The sequence below is a fragment of the Haliotis rufescens genome, unplaced genomic scaffold, assembly GCF_023055435.1.
Source record: "Haliotis rufescens isolate VD_foot unplaced genomic scaffold, xgHalRufe1.0.p SCAF_9, whole genome shotgun sequence".
Lineage (NCBI taxonomy): Eukaryota > Metazoa > Mollusca > Gastropoda > Lepetellida > Haliotidae > Haliotis > Haliotis rufescens.
Genome location: NW_025964383.1, coordinates 34,863,208 through 34,878,454, shown reverse-complemented (window position 1 = coordinate 34,878,454; position 15,247 = coordinate 34,863,208). Strand labels below are relative to the sequence as shown.

Sequence of the window (15,247 nt, the reverse complement as noted above, 5' to 3'; positions counted from 1 at the left end):
ACAAAGGTGAGTTATGGAGAGTCTCAAGGCAGACAAAGGTTGGTTATGGTGAGTCTCAAGACAAAGGTGGGTTATGGTGAGTCTCAAGGCAGAGGCGACTCATTAGTATATTTTAAAACTCCTCAGCAAGCCTCATATTTTAACCTTTTTGTGATTCATGTTGACATATTAATATTAAGAGGGGTTTTTTTCAGCAGACTAGTCTTAATATAGACTATTATTAGTGTAAAAAAAATTCCTCAACTCAGCCAGTCAAGTCACTGACTGTGCCGTGGTATTTGTAATAAGTATCTGTTTCAGCACCTAAAAAAACATTTTTATATTTTGGCTGTGATTTGATCATGTAAGAAAGATAAATTGAACCTACGAATACATGTTCCAGGGCCTACAAGAGGAGAAAGATGGGAAGGAAGAGAAGCTGTTGGATTTACAGAAAGGTGTCAATGAAACCAAATCAAAGGTAGGCATCAACAAAGGATTTGAAGAGTTAGGACACCCATGATGCGTTTAGGTTCTGCCCATCCTGGTGTCATGTGCATATTTGTCTTTAAAAAATAAACAAGACAAGTCGTTTATTCTTTTATCAGATATCAACATTACGTACAGCCTCTTTAGGATGTTAATAACATTTACAATAAACGACAGAAATGACATCATAATAAAACAATGTTTCATTGTGAAATAAGCCATGCCTCATTCTTCATTGTTCTTTGTGATTTATCTCTATGTTATATTTGTGGTTAAGGCATTTAATGACCTGCCAAAGACCTTGGCTGAATTCCCAGCGTCAATACTTCATGGGCTTGACATATCTTCTGGAGGCAAGATTGTCCACTGGCCAATATCAAAGTCTAGTTTCCACCCTTGCCTTTTCAAGCCTCCTTTTCTGTACTAAAATAGGAGTGGTCAATTGCGTATATCTATAGTCCAATCAGAGAATGTTTTATAATATCAACATCCGTGTTTCTTGAAAACGAGGTTGCTGTTTTCGCCACTGCCATCATCTTTCGAATTTGCGCTGAAACTATTTCAAAAGTTTAGCTGAGACAAATATTTTCGAACTGTTTCAAAGTTTTCAAGTACTTTTATATAATCGAGTGCAAACTTCATTGTTTTTTAACTCAAACGACCTAAAGCTTATTGTAGTGACAGATGGAGTGCTATTTTTAGATGATCCCCCGCTGTACGTTTCAGGTTACCACGGGAAATGCAGTTATACTTGATACTCTGTAATCTGTTAGCCTCTGTTATTGTAAGGACCTGTGAAGATCCGGGGTAGAATAGGTCTTCAGCAAACCATGTTGCCGTAAAAGGCGACTATGCTTGTCGTAAAAGGCGACTAACGGGATCGATTGGTCAGGCTTGCTGACTTAGTTGATACATATCATCGGTCCCAATTGAGTGGATCGATGCTCACGATATTAATCACTGGATTGCCTGGTCCAGACTCGATTATTTTACAGACCGCCATCATATAGCTGTAGTGCGGCTTTAAACAACAAACCAACCAACTGTTATTGTTAGAGCAAAAATTCAGCAGTAATAAGTATATTTACTTTGGTAATCTGTCATTTTGTTTCTCAGGGATGAAATCTCAAATCTATTTGTTGTCTGATTGACCAGATTGTCTGCTTTGGTAGTCATCTTTGTGAAGCCATTTGAACCGCGATCTAATTGGATAACGTATTTAAAACACAAGGGACACACGGGGTCGCACTGGCATTGAGCCCAGAAAAGGCGACTATGCTTGTCGTAAAAGGCGACTAACAGAATCGGGGGGTCACGCTCGCTGACTTGGTTGATACACAAGGGACACAGGGGTGGCACTGGCATTGAGCCACGAAAAGGAGACTTGAAGTGGCATGGGTAGAAATAACGGCTAGTGGACTCTCTTGCCCCGGTAAGAGATGATGTACACTATCATCGGGAACTGGCTTCTGATTGCCATATTTCGATCTCTTTCACATTCAGTTTGATTGGTTTCTGAAAATTGTTGTCATATTACAATTCAAACATATATTTGGCTAAGGTATATATAGCGAAGATAGGCGATACGTAGTTTACATATATAGATGAAAGCGTGAACGTTGTGTGAATTGAAAGTTGGTTGGTTGGTTGGTTGGTTTGTTGTGTAACGCTGCACTCAGCAATATTCCAGCTGTATGACGGCGGAATGTAAATAATCGACTCCAGACAATCCAGTGATTGATATCATGAGTATCAATCCACGCAATTGGGATCGATGGCATGCATCAACCAAGTCAGCAAGCCTGACCACCCGATCCCGTTAGTCGCCTTTTACGACAAGCATAGTCACATTTTACGGCAAGTATTGGTTGCTGAAGACCCCGGAATCTTCACGGGCCAAAGTAATTTTTTTTCTGATTGTTTAGATCATATATACAGGGTAAAATTCTGAAGCAAGTGATACTTATTAGCCTGTTTGTGGAATATTTTACTGACTGCTTATAAGCTAGGCTGCACAAGCTGATTTTAACCTGAACCAGCTCAGTCTTGTCAGGGGGAAATGGAAATGATACAAGGTTTGGATTTCAGAGGTGATAATGCTGAGTATTAAGTAGACCAATAGAGACACGAATATGTACATACACCTGAAACACAGGTGTCAAAACGTGTGATGTCACCCTGGGCAAGTGACTTGGTTCAAATGTGCCTCGGTTCACCCAGCAGGGAATGGGTAACCGCCATACGAGGTGGATGTGAAAACCCTCGGTTGCCAGGTTGGGTTGTATACTCCCCAGGGAGTTGAGAATGATAACTGGATCCACTGGTCAGGGAACAAATAAACCGCATTTGAGCAGATAATTGTATCTGATGAGTGTGGGATATAAATAATAATAACAATACCGGTAGTAATAATAATCTCTCCCCCTCAGCTTCAAGTAGCTCAGTCTGAGCTGGACCTGTATCTTAGCAACCAGCAGACGGCGACCACCAAGCTGGAGGAGATGCAGAAGAACCTGGACAAGGCTGAAACCAACATGAAGGATAGAAAAAGGTATACCTCAGATTCTTACTGGAATAATAAAACCATCTCGACCTGAACTGGTACCAATATGCCCCCAGAATTGTCATCAATCTCATCAAAATCAGATCTTAGTGCTTGCTACTGCTACACGAAGATCTGAGGACACACCTCAATACATTTATGTGTCCCCTGAAAACTGTATGGTAGAATTCGGTTATACTGACGTTGTTTAATTTTTGTTGCTTCTTGTTTTGGCCGGTTGGCCCAGTTGTCTAAGGCGCTGCGATGCGCTGTACAGAGTTGGGTCCCTTGGGCACGCCAGAAACGTGGTAAACGTCTGAGACCTGCATCACCTCGGGCTTTCCTCCCACATTAAGCTGACACGCCGCGATATAACTGGAATACTGTTAAAAGCGGCGTTAAACCCAACCCAACTCACTCACTCACTCTTGTTTTGGCCAGGTGATATGGCTAATGACTGAGGAATAAATCCATGGTTTGTCTTTTAGTGGAATTGCCGAGCTAGAGAAAACCATCCCTGAAGTAGAGCAACTGGTGGCCAAGTGCAAGAAGGAGCTAGAGTCAGCTGTCAGTGTTGAATCTAGGTCGACCGAAGAGGTATGTCGGCTGTGAAACTATGTGTGAAAGGGGTGTCAACTAATCACCATCGTCGGTAAGATTTTACAGGGGTAGACATCACTGGATATGTCCATCTAGTCTGCATCTCATTTCGTACCAGTGGATATGTAAAATAACTAGATCGTGGGAGAGAGCATTGTGTTTCAATTTAGTCTCGGACTAACAGGCTAGTGGCCGTGTCTATCCCTGATTTGACCCATGAAGATCTGGGGTAGAATAGGTCTTCAGCAACCCATGCTTGCTGTAAAAGGCGACTATGCTTGTCGTAAGAGGTGACTAACAGGATCGGGTGGTCAGACTTGCTGACTTGGTTGATGCATGTCATCGATCCCAATTGAATCACTGGATTGTCTGGTTCAGACTCAATTATTTACAGACCACTGTCATATGGCTTGAATATTGCTGAGTGCGGCGTTAAACTACTACTACTACTACTACTACTACTACTACTACTACTACTACTACTACTACTACTACTACTTTCCTTTTCTATTTCTATCTAAATATATCATATGACAAGAAATGATTGGTCTTGTTAGGATCCAATAGACAACTACACACATTTTTCACCATGTCCTGAGATTTCAGTGATTGTTATGTCTTGCCATCCATGTTGATCATCTACTTTTATCCGAAGGTTCGCAGTCTGAGAGCCAAGGTCGAGGACGCCCGCAACTCAATGCAGTCGGCCAAGAGACAGGGCAGGGTGATCGAGGCACTGATGGACCAGAAGAAGTCAGGCAAACTACCAGGCATACAAGGCAGATTGGTATGGTGGCTTGTAGTACATTGCTGCAGAAACTACTACTATGTTATGATATATTAGGGGCGGTCGGGTAGCCTAGTGGTTAAAGCGTTCGCTCGTCACTCCGAAGACCCGGGTTCGATTCCCGACATGGGTACAATGTGTGAAGCCCATTTCTGGTGTCCCCCACCGTGATATTGCTGGAATATTGCTAAAAGTGGTGTAAAACTGTACTCACTCACTCACTCATGTTAAACTGTGGCATGGTATCTCAGTGAGCTAGCACTTATAAATTGGCATCAGTCCGGACTAGTACAAGCAGCCACACACACGCAACACACACACACACACACACACACACACACACACACACACACACACACACACACAACACACACACACACACACACACACACACACACACAAACACACACAAACACACACATAAGAGCAATAATCTTGGACGCGACGTTAAACGCCGTTTCACCTCACCTCTTCCTATCATAGCGTCTGTTGAGAGCAGCGTTACACCCAACTCACTGATTGTATTCTGTATGATGTGTGCACAGGGAAACCTGGGGGCAATAGATGAGAAGTATGATGTTGCCGTGTCAACGGCTTGCGGGGCCCTGGACCACATCGTTGTGGACAGCATCAACACGGCACAGAAGTGTGTGGAGTTCCTCAAGAAGAACAGCGTGGGTTCAGCCACCTTCATTGGCTTGGACAAGATGCAGCGATGGGTGGAACACACCAAGAGGAAGATCACAACGTAAGCTATCACAGACACTGGCACCAGTCTCATAGCCTGGAAATATTCCTGCAAATGATCCCCTTTATATCTAAGGGAAATTTTCAAAGGAAGTCATTATTCTCAATTTCCCTGTTGTGAGAAATGTGAATCTGGTAGTGGTACTCTTTCAAGCTGAAGAAGCTTTCATTTACCTATTTTGTATATTTTATGGTTTTCCTATTTATTTTATAAACCAATTAGCTTGAGTTGTTGTCTAAATTTTGCAGCAAAAATGTGGTTAAGCAAACAAAGAAGAAAAGCCTGGTCACCTTGCCATTTTTTAAATGTGAAATTGATGCAATGGGTTCCGTCCATCTGTGTGTGTGTCCCGAAATCGTTTCCGGAGCATAACTCAGAAACCGTTAAATATTTCTCTATGAAACTTTGCATGTCTATCAGACTCATGCTGAACTGGTGCCTTTTGCTATTTAGGAATTTTAGAAATTTTTATTACTGGGCATTATTTCCAGAAATATTGCTGAGTGCGGCGTTAAACAACAAACAAACAAACAAACAAGAAATAATATTATTTATTTTTATTTTTTTTGTGGCCTAGTGTTTGAATTTTATTTATTTATTTTCAGACCAGAGAATGTACCGCGGCTGTTTGATCTTGTTAAAACAAAGGATGCTGCAATTTTGCCAGCATTTTACTTTGCACTGAGAGACACTCTTGTGGCTAAAGACTTGGATCAGGCTACTCGGATAGCCTACGGGAAGACGCGGTACCGGGTTGTCACACTGACGGGGCAGCTGATTGACACATCAGGTAACAGGATCTAGAGGCTCTACAACATTCTTCTGGGACATAAGTTGTCAACTGATGTCGAGGGGTATATGGTAACGGCTCACACCCAGATTACATCATATCATATGCCCTGAGGGATCGGTTGACAACAAATTTCTCTTACCAACATTCATTCATACAGACCCTGAATATATGTGCAAAGTTTCACGGAGTTCGCAAAACTCACTCCACTTGTTTTGGGTTAAAAAACAACACAACAGATACTGAAGTAGGCAGCCATTTTGACAGCTGGCAGACGAATCAAACAAACTGAGTTACGTCCCTTTACCCAATGCATTTGGATAAGCATCGATTGATTTCAACTCAGCAATACCTATGTGAGATAAGCAAGTTACCTAAGGGATGTTCTGATTGATTTCTCAGCGGGCTACATGAGTGGGCTACATGGAAAATCATTACACACCTTCTTAACCAAAAAATCAGAAGCTAGTATTTTAATGTGCGGTGAAATAAGGGATTATGGGCATAATGAAATGACATAAGGCCAAACCAGATTTGTTTGCGTTTTCAATTTTTTTCAACCAGTGCGCCATGATGCAGGAGACAAAGTGGGAAAAAAAGTTGTGAGGTTTCCCCAAAGAGCTCTTGAATTTACATTTGAAATAAGAACACTAAAGAGTGGGGGCTAAGGGATGGGAGGTAACTTTTGATTTGGAGGAGAGACACGTTTGGGTTGTGTTGAAGGATTGAAGATAATAGACTGTTTGCACTATACTCTGTATTAATATTAAAGGTGCAATGTATTAATTGTTTGATAGGCATTACTTAGAAGTTGACGGATGAAAAAGTAGACACAATTCATGGATAACAACTTCTTTAATACTGTAAAAAGCAACGTTTCGGTATAGATCCTTATACCGTTGTCTTGCTTGACAACGGTATAAGGATCTATACCGAAACGTCGCCTTTTACAGTATTAAAGAAGTTGTTATCCATGAATTGTGTCTACTTTGTGCCCTGTATAAATTGAATGCCATGAGTTGAAATGCTAATGAATATGTATCACAATACGTTTGGAAAACTAATATAAACATACTAATTTATTGAATTTTCAATTGATCATTTCGGCTTTTTTCAAGTAATTGCTGGCTCATCAGAGAAAAAAAACTGAAAAGTAAATCTTTACAAATGAACTTTTCTTAAATTTAAAGCAGAAAATCATTCTGTTCTGCGGACTTGCTTTTAGCATGTTTGGTGTGGCACCTACTGAAAGTGACGTTTTGCCTTGTGTCAGGTACCATGAGTGGTGGTGGTACGTCAGTGAGCAGAGGAAGAATGGGATCGTCCCTTGCCTCGGATGCTGTGGACCCCAAACAACTGGCCAACATGGAGAACACACTCGAAAAGGTGAGACAGATGAGGGCAGATGTGATCCGGGGTAGAATAGGTCTTCAGCAACCCATGCTTGCTGTAAAAGGTGACTGTTTGTCGTAAGAGGTGACTGACGGGATCGTGTAGTCAGGCTTGGTGACTTGGTTGATGCATGTCATCGATCCCAATTGCGTGGATCGATGCTCATGATATCAATCACTGGATTGTCTGGACCAGACTCAGTTATTTACAGACTGCCGTCACATGGCTTGAATATTGCTGAGTGCGGCGTTAAACAACAAGCAAACAAACAAGCAAGGTTGTTGATACTATCCAGGCACTCAAAGTCCGCCTCTGTGGTTAAATGGATAGAGCCTCTGTCTGAATGGAGAGTCCCCGGCTCTGCCTTACCGAAAGACGTTAAAACACACACGACACACACATTTTGAATTACATTAAGTAATACGTTACCACTGTTATACCGAGGCTGTTGTCTCCCACAACTGCTGCTATAGCGAAATCTACCACAGAGATCTCAATTACCTCATGCAGCACGTGCGTAGCCACCTAGCTGCCATGTGACACCCTTCACTCTTGTCTCCTTCGTCTGCTTAGCAAGACGTGTTTTCTCCTGCTGAAGCGTTCCTTGAAGATTTGGTGATATTTATTATAGTTTATTCTCTAATAAACTGTGCTTTTATGGGGCGTTGCGGTAGCTACGCTTGGTTATAATTTTCCCGCCAAACGGAAAAATTTTCCCGCCCTTTTTTCTATATAGTTGCGGGGTTCGCGTATGCACGTTGTGTTTTACGTTTCCCCTGTTCTTGTATGTTTTGGGGGTTAACATCACTTATTTCTTTAATAAAAGTTATATGTGTATGTTATATGTTCACATTGCTCGTTTATTTTCTTGTGAAAATGTTCGTTTGTGAATCATTGTGGTGCGTGCGTTGTAACCATGTTTTGTTCTTTGTTTATAGCAAACAATCAATGTCTGACATGGATATGTCCCCAGTATCCACCCCCTCTACCCCTGCTCCTCGGAGTTGTGGGGTGTGCAGAAAGTTTTTGTCGTCCCGGGATCCCCACGATCGTTGCCCGCGGTGCAGGGTTCCTTGCGGGGACACCCGGTGCATCCTGTGCGAAGATCTGGGGCCTGCGGACTTTGAGCGGTACCGGCTGTACGTACAGTCCGTCTCCACCCCTGTGGTGGCCGGTTCGTCCGGTCGGGGTCCCCGTGCGGGTACCACCTCCTCGGCTGCGGCGGATGCCCATTGCGGCCCTCGGGCTGTCTGGGGATTCCGTCGCCGCATTGTTGTCGAAACTTGTGGACTCCAAGCTGGCGGCCTTATCGCAAGATAGGCCGCTGGCTGTTCCGTCCCCGGCCTCTTCGGTGGCCGCGGGGTCCACCGGTAAAGCGGCGGATCTCTTGGCGGCCCGTGTGCTGTCCGGGGATTCCGTCGCTGCATTACTTGCATAACTTGTGGACTCCAAGCTGACCGGATCTCTTGATCCACCCTCACACCCGTCAGCTTCATCCAAACGCAGGGCAGTTCAATCTGCACGCGTGGATGTTGTCACCGAGAGTCTGAGGAGTAAAGTTTTTTCTCGCCGGGCGTCTCGGGCATACGTTAGTATGCATCGTGATTCTACCCAGAAGGTGTATAATACACGTTGGGTTATTTTCACGAAGTGGTGTTGTAAACATCACATTCATTCACCAGATAAGGTATCTGTGCAGGATATTGCTCGTTTCATGTCTCACTTGCGAGAGACCCGGAAACTCTCCGGGGGTTCCATTGCCAACTATGTCTCGTCCGTTGCTACGGTACGGGGCGTTGCTATGGGTACCAGTCTCTCCAAAGAGCCGGTGATACGGGGTATTATCAAGGGTTTCAAACAGCACGATCTTAAGAAGGGCCGCCTTCGGGCACCGGCCTGGGATCTTTCCCTAGTGTTGCAATCACTTACGGAAGCTCCGTATGAACCCTTGCATAGTGCTTCGTTCCGGCATGTGACTTGGAAAACAGCATTTCTCCTCTCCTTTGCCACGGCGGCACGTGTATCCGAAATTCATGCACTCGATGTCGCCAAGGTACGATTCGATAGGGGTGACGAAGGAGCGGTCCGCCTGGGCCTGCTCATGGGCTTCGTCGCCAAGAATCAGAGGGTCGGGCATACGGAGAGAGAATTCACTGTAAGATCACTCAAAGAAATCTTACATCCTGCTGATACTGAGGACAGAGCGCTGTGTCCGGTTAGGGCCCTTAAGTATTATCTTAAGGCTTCGAATGAACGTAGACAAGGGCGTGACCGTCTGTTCATATCGTGTAACCCTAATCGCACGGTTGACATAACTCGCAACTCGATTGCGTTGTGGCTTCGTTCTGTCATCAATCTGGCGTACCGGTTTCGGGGGTTACCGGTAGCGGGGTCAAACCCGCACGAGATCAGGGCGCTAGCGGCAACATTTGCCCTACACTCGAATATCTCTGTTCGCAGAATATTACGAGGTTGTTACTGGCGTTCTGACTCGGTTTTTGCCAATCATTACCTCAAACAGGTCGCTGATGCCGTCGAGGAGAGTGTGCACCGTCTTGGCCCGCGGAACGCGGCGCAAGCGGGCACCTAAGGGGTGTGCCCAGCGCAATTCCGAACTCCTCAGGCGTCTGACCTTGCACGGTGGTCAATCTGGGTCGACTCCAATGTTCCCACTGCCGTGGGTACAGGAGTTGGGGTCCCGCAAACCAGCGCACTCACACCACAGGTGAGGGCGGCTTTTTGTGTGCTTTGTCCTTATTTGTATTTTGACAATTATGTCTTTAATTGTCTGTCGTGTATCCCAACCTTGTGATGCATGCTTACAAATACTGGAATTAGGTCACGCGCCTAATGCATACTTTAAGTAGGCTTGCTCTGGGATATACGGTCTGAATGAAATTAATTTCCCTCTTTTCGACTGTTTAACCTGATCTAAGATTAAGCTCACGCGGATACAGTGTTCTCATCCGCTGCGGCGATGAAATACCTATCCAGTGGGGCCGTTTGGAGTCACCAATCGTTTTGGCAATGACGATTGAGCCTTACGGTATGCGCTTGACAGTGCTTTGGTATTCCTATAGGGTAACGCCTAGCTAGGTGCATGCGCATCGAGTGCTTCCGCCTTGGTGTTTACTTCCGCTGGTCGGAAGGAACGCTAGCAGTCAGGATTCGGGTTGTAGGTGCTCCCCACCGCCTACTGTGGTAGTCAGCCTCGGTATAACAGTGGTAACGTATTACTTAATGTAATTTGTAGAATTTTCCTATTCGGATATTCTATAAGTAATACGTTACCACTGGGCTGCTGCCCGCCCGTCCGTCCCCCGAGCACTTGCTCTCGCAGGAGACAAGAGTGAAGGGTGTCACATGGCAGCTAGGTGGCTACGCACGTGCTGCATGAGGTAATTGAGATCTCTGTGGTAGATTTCGCTATAGCAGCAGTTGTGGGAGACAACAGCCTCGGTATAACAGTGGTAACGTATTACTTATGGAATATTCCGAATAGGAAAATTCTACAATTTTTTGCCCTTCTGTCTCAGTGTAAAAAGAACAACCATAAGAATCTTTTGATATTCTGGGTAAGAATATAGGTCCCCAGCAAGTCATGCTTGTAATAGGTGATGAATGGATCAGGTGGTCAGGCTCGGGGACTCGGTTGATGGCATAACATACATAGGTATTCTAGATGTTAATCACTGGATTGTCTGAACTGGATTATTTACAGACTGCTATAATGTTGATGGAATATTGCTGAGTGTGGCGTAACACAACCAAACAACCAATATTCCGGAGTACCTCTTGTGAATCCCCCTGTAACATACTTAAAATAGGAAAAACATCATAGGAAAAAGTATCATATTTATACATACATACAACTACGTTGGCAACAATGTGGAACTCACATTGACATCCACGCTTTAAGACCGATCTCCTTCAGAAATATCATTCCAGCCCTGATCACTATGTTCACTTGACCGGTTGTGACTATTGTCACTATTGGTCAGTCACTTACTCCTGTTGGAGAGGGTCTTGTCTTGTTCAATAATAAACAAATAAACAAATTTTGTGTGTAAAAGTGATTTTCCACCGTGCTTGGTATAATATTAATGGTAATAAAGTTGTCAGTTCGATGTTGGCTTCAAATCATTGTCTTTCTTTTAATAACGATAAGTGCAGGTCAAACATCAATGTGCTTCCAAATCACACATGACTGGGTTAGAATAGGTCTTCAGCAACCCATGCTTGTCGTAAGAGGCAACTAACGGGATCGGGTGGTCAGGCTTGCTGACTTGGTTGATGCATGTTATCGTATCCCAATTGCATAGTTCGATGCTCATGATATCAATCACTTGATTCTCTGGTACAGACTCGATTATTTACAGACTGCCGTCATATAGCTGGAATATTGCAGGGTGCTGCATTAAACAAACAAACTAAATCACACATACATCAGTCTCAATAAAATCAGATAGGAAACTAAACCTGAAGACAAATTATTTTTCTAGGACATTGTTTTTTGGCAAAAAATATGCACTCCCACCCCTCTGTCACTGACTATGATATATATTGAAATTGACTAATAGTTTTCCTGTGTTGACAGTTGATGTCAGAGTCCCGGGAAGCGAGAGGACGGAAGGAGGACCTGGAGGACAAGATCGGACACAATGAGAAGGATCTTACCAACATGAAACACAGTCTGCAGAAGTTCAAGATGGAGATCAAGGTAAGACCTTTGACATATCATCTTGGATGACAGTCTTGTTGGATGGCTGTCACTTTCAAACCTGTCAAAGGAAAGAATGTGGTCACCTCCATTTAATTATTGTGTCCGACATCAGCAGTCGATGAGTTCCGCCACTGGTCAGATGCCAGTAAAAACTACTTGCAGTCTAGAGGGGGCACATGGATCAGTTGTCTGAGGCACTGCATTTGACTATGCAGAGTTATGTCCCTTGGGCACACCAGAACCCTTTGAGAGATGTTTCTAGGTTTGTCACCACCTTACTGGTGCTCCTGGGTTTCACCGGAGTGGTAAACGTTTGAGATCTACATCACTTCGGCTTTCCTCCCACTTTAAGCTGACTCACCATGATTTAACAGGACTACTGTTCAAAGCAGTGTTAAAACCCATACATAACTCACTCACTTCCAATATTAATAGTAATATCAACTGAAATGGTGCCATACGACAAGTTAATTGAACTTGCAGACTTTAAAGCTTTTGTCACAAACTGCCCACATGGGTACAATGTGTGTAGCCCATTTCTGGTGTCCCCCCACCGTGATATTGCTTAAAGCGACGTAAAATCATACTCACTCACTCACTCACTGTCACAGACTGCTTATTTCATGATAATCTTGGGGCTTATTTCTCTTAAGGGGTTAGGGGCGGTCAGGTAGCCTAGTGGTTAAAGCGTTCAATCGTCACGCCAAAGACCCGGGTTCGATTCCCGACATGGGTACAATGTGTGAAGCCCATTTCTGGTGTCCCCCGCCGTGATATTGCTGGAATATTGCTAAAAGCGGCGTAAAACAATACTCACTCACTCTTAAGGGTTTTTTCATGATCAACTGATTTCTACTGGATTGTTTCAATACTTTAGAGTTTGGCATTCACTAAATATTGCCTGTTGCTGATGTTGTATGTGCAGGCTCTGTCAGACCAGACCACGACACTGAAGGCACAGATTGTGGAGCAGCAGGAGAAGGTCAAGGCCGCAGCCCCCGATCAGAAACAGCTGAAGGAGTTGGAGAAGAAAGTCAATGAATACAAGAAAGGTTTGATAAATCAGCAAGATTAGAAATCCCCTCTGTCTTTTTGTCCAGCAGTATAAGGAAGTTTTTACAATAGTCTTTGATAGTCCCGCGAGTCTGATTGGGGACACTCTGCGTGGTCCAGTGGTAGTGTCCACTCAGGAAGCAGAAGGTCGGGGGTTTGATCCTGTGCTGCGGCATACCAAAAGGCGTTCAAAAATGGTACTTGTTGTTACCCTGCCTGGCGCTCGGCATTAAAAGGCCTAAACAAGGACTGGTCGGCTCCGAGTCAGTGTACTTTGTACACACACGCAAGCAAGCATGTCACTTTATTTGTACAATAATACTGAACACGACATTAAGGCCCATTTCACCTCACTAGTCTTATTGCCTAGGGTTCCTTATAACCAATATTGCAATTTGTGAAGATGATGTTGTTTTGTGATACATTGAAGCTCTTCTCTAATTTAGGATTCAACAGTTGCATAAACGATTTTCCAAATAGAATTTCTTTACTTGGTTCAGTCTATATTCCTGGAAGATGAATTATTCTGCTACTATTGACCACAATTTGTGACAGTTATTTGATAATATAAGATAGCTGCACCATAAACCGCAAAGAACAATGAAAAACGAACCATGGTTTATTTCACATTAAATATTGTTCTGTTATGACGTCATTTCTGGAGATTTGAATATGCGCTCACAACTTGATGACGTCATACATTGGACGACATTATCTTTTTTGGAGTGAAGTGTCTAGTAAGTTGTTCCCCATAAATGTAGCTGGGCTACGCAGATAAATGAAGTTGCTGAATGATCGCATCCAAAAGTGGAAGAGATATGACAATCGGTATTAGGAGAAAAAAGTACAGATAATCGATGTGAGAATATGTGGGAAATACCAAACTTAACCCGCCTTTTTGTAAAATGGACTGCTCCGACATTTCAAAGGTTGGATTCTATTTATCCATGATTTATCCTCCCTCTCGTTGTTTACTGCTTAAAGAAAGAACTTTGTAATCTGCGGATTGAGTAATTCCATAGAATGAGTAACTACTTCCATTGCTAAGGGATGCAGCTCTGCAGAGGAGTGGCCCAGTCGTCTAAGGCGCCGCGATTCGCTGTACAGAGTTGCGTCCCTTGGTCACGCCAGAAACCTATGATTGTGGGTTTCGAATCCCGGTTCGCCCCGATTATGTTTCTAGGTTTGTCAGCACCATACGGGTGCTCAGGGGTTTCACCAAAGTGGTAAACGTCTTAGACCTGCATCACTTCGGGCATTCCTCCCACGTTAAGCTGACACGCCGTGATATAACTGGAATACTGTTAAAAGCGGTGTTAAACCCAACTCACTCACTCACTCTGCTGAGGAAATTGTGGTGCCCTTAAATGAATGGGCCACCTGCTTCCCCCATATCTTGGAAAGAATGTTTGTAGGGCACTGTGCCAAAGTGATGCACACGGATGATGTTAATGATTATTAAAAGGGCATCTTTTATTGCTGATTTGTGTTTTGATAAGGGAATTGTTCCATTTCCAGATTTTGACAAAGCCAGTGGTGCTGCATCCAAAATAGAAGCTGAGGTACAGAGGTAAATGGGATGTTTTATAAATCAGTTGATAATAGAACCAGTCTGGACAGAAGTTATATTGTCTGTGTGGAATTGATGCAGAAACTGGTTTACCGATAATATCTTTGTTTTTTCGAGCTACATTTTGTTTCATAAACTCACAAATAGTTTCAAATATCATCATGAAACTTTGCGCTTAGCAACCAAGAGGAGAAGTGGTATGTGTTAATTTTGATGTCAGGAAGCAGAGTGCAACTGTGTAGAGAATATTTCTGTTTTCTTGTCAAATAACATGTTTATCTCATCAAGTGACATGACACTTTTGTAGTAGTAGTTGGTTTTGTTTGTTGTTTAACGCCGAACTCAGCAATATTCCAGCTGTAGTGAGTGAGTGAATATTGTTTTACGCCGCTTTTAGCAATATTCCAGCAATATCACGGCGGGGGACACCAGAAATGGGCTTCACACATTGTACCCATGTCGGGATTCGAACCCGGGTCTTTGGCGTGACGAGTGAACGCTTTGACCACTAGGCTACCCGACCGCCCCTATTCTAGCTGTAAGAAGGCGGTCTGTAAATAATTGAGTCTGGACC

At 43.6% G+C, this 15,247-nt stretch overlaps 1 protein-coding gene across 1 annotated transcript in view; it reads left to right on the top strand.

The window, feature by feature from the left end:
- The window catches only part of LOC124147801 (structural maintenance of chromosomes protein 4-like), a 48,845-nt gene that overhangs the window by 18,254 nt on the left and 15,344 nt on the right, over nucleotides 1-15,247 (top strand). The window contains exons 11-20 of the mRNA XM_048390486.1: nucleotides 383-460; nucleotides 2,898-3,019; nucleotides 3,499-3,607; nucleotides 4,266-4,397; nucleotides 4,943-5,145; nucleotides 5,751-5,935; nucleotides 7,209-7,321; nucleotides 11,925-12,047; nucleotides 12,976-13,102; nucleotides 14,622-14,673. Of these exons, the coding sequence (XP_048246443.1) occupies nucleotides 383-460; nucleotides 2,898-3,019; nucleotides 3,499-3,607; nucleotides 4,266-4,397; nucleotides 4,943-5,145; nucleotides 5,751-5,935; nucleotides 7,209-7,321; nucleotides 11,925-12,047; nucleotides 12,976-13,102; nucleotides 14,622-14,673 (1,244 nt within the window). The remainder of the gene's footprint in view (nucleotides 1-382; nucleotides 461-2,897; nucleotides 3,020-3,498; nucleotides 3,608-4,265; nucleotides 4,398-4,942; nucleotides 5,146-5,750; nucleotides 5,936-7,208; nucleotides 7,322-11,924; nucleotides 12,048-12,975; nucleotides 13,103-14,621; nucleotides 14,674-15,247) is intronic.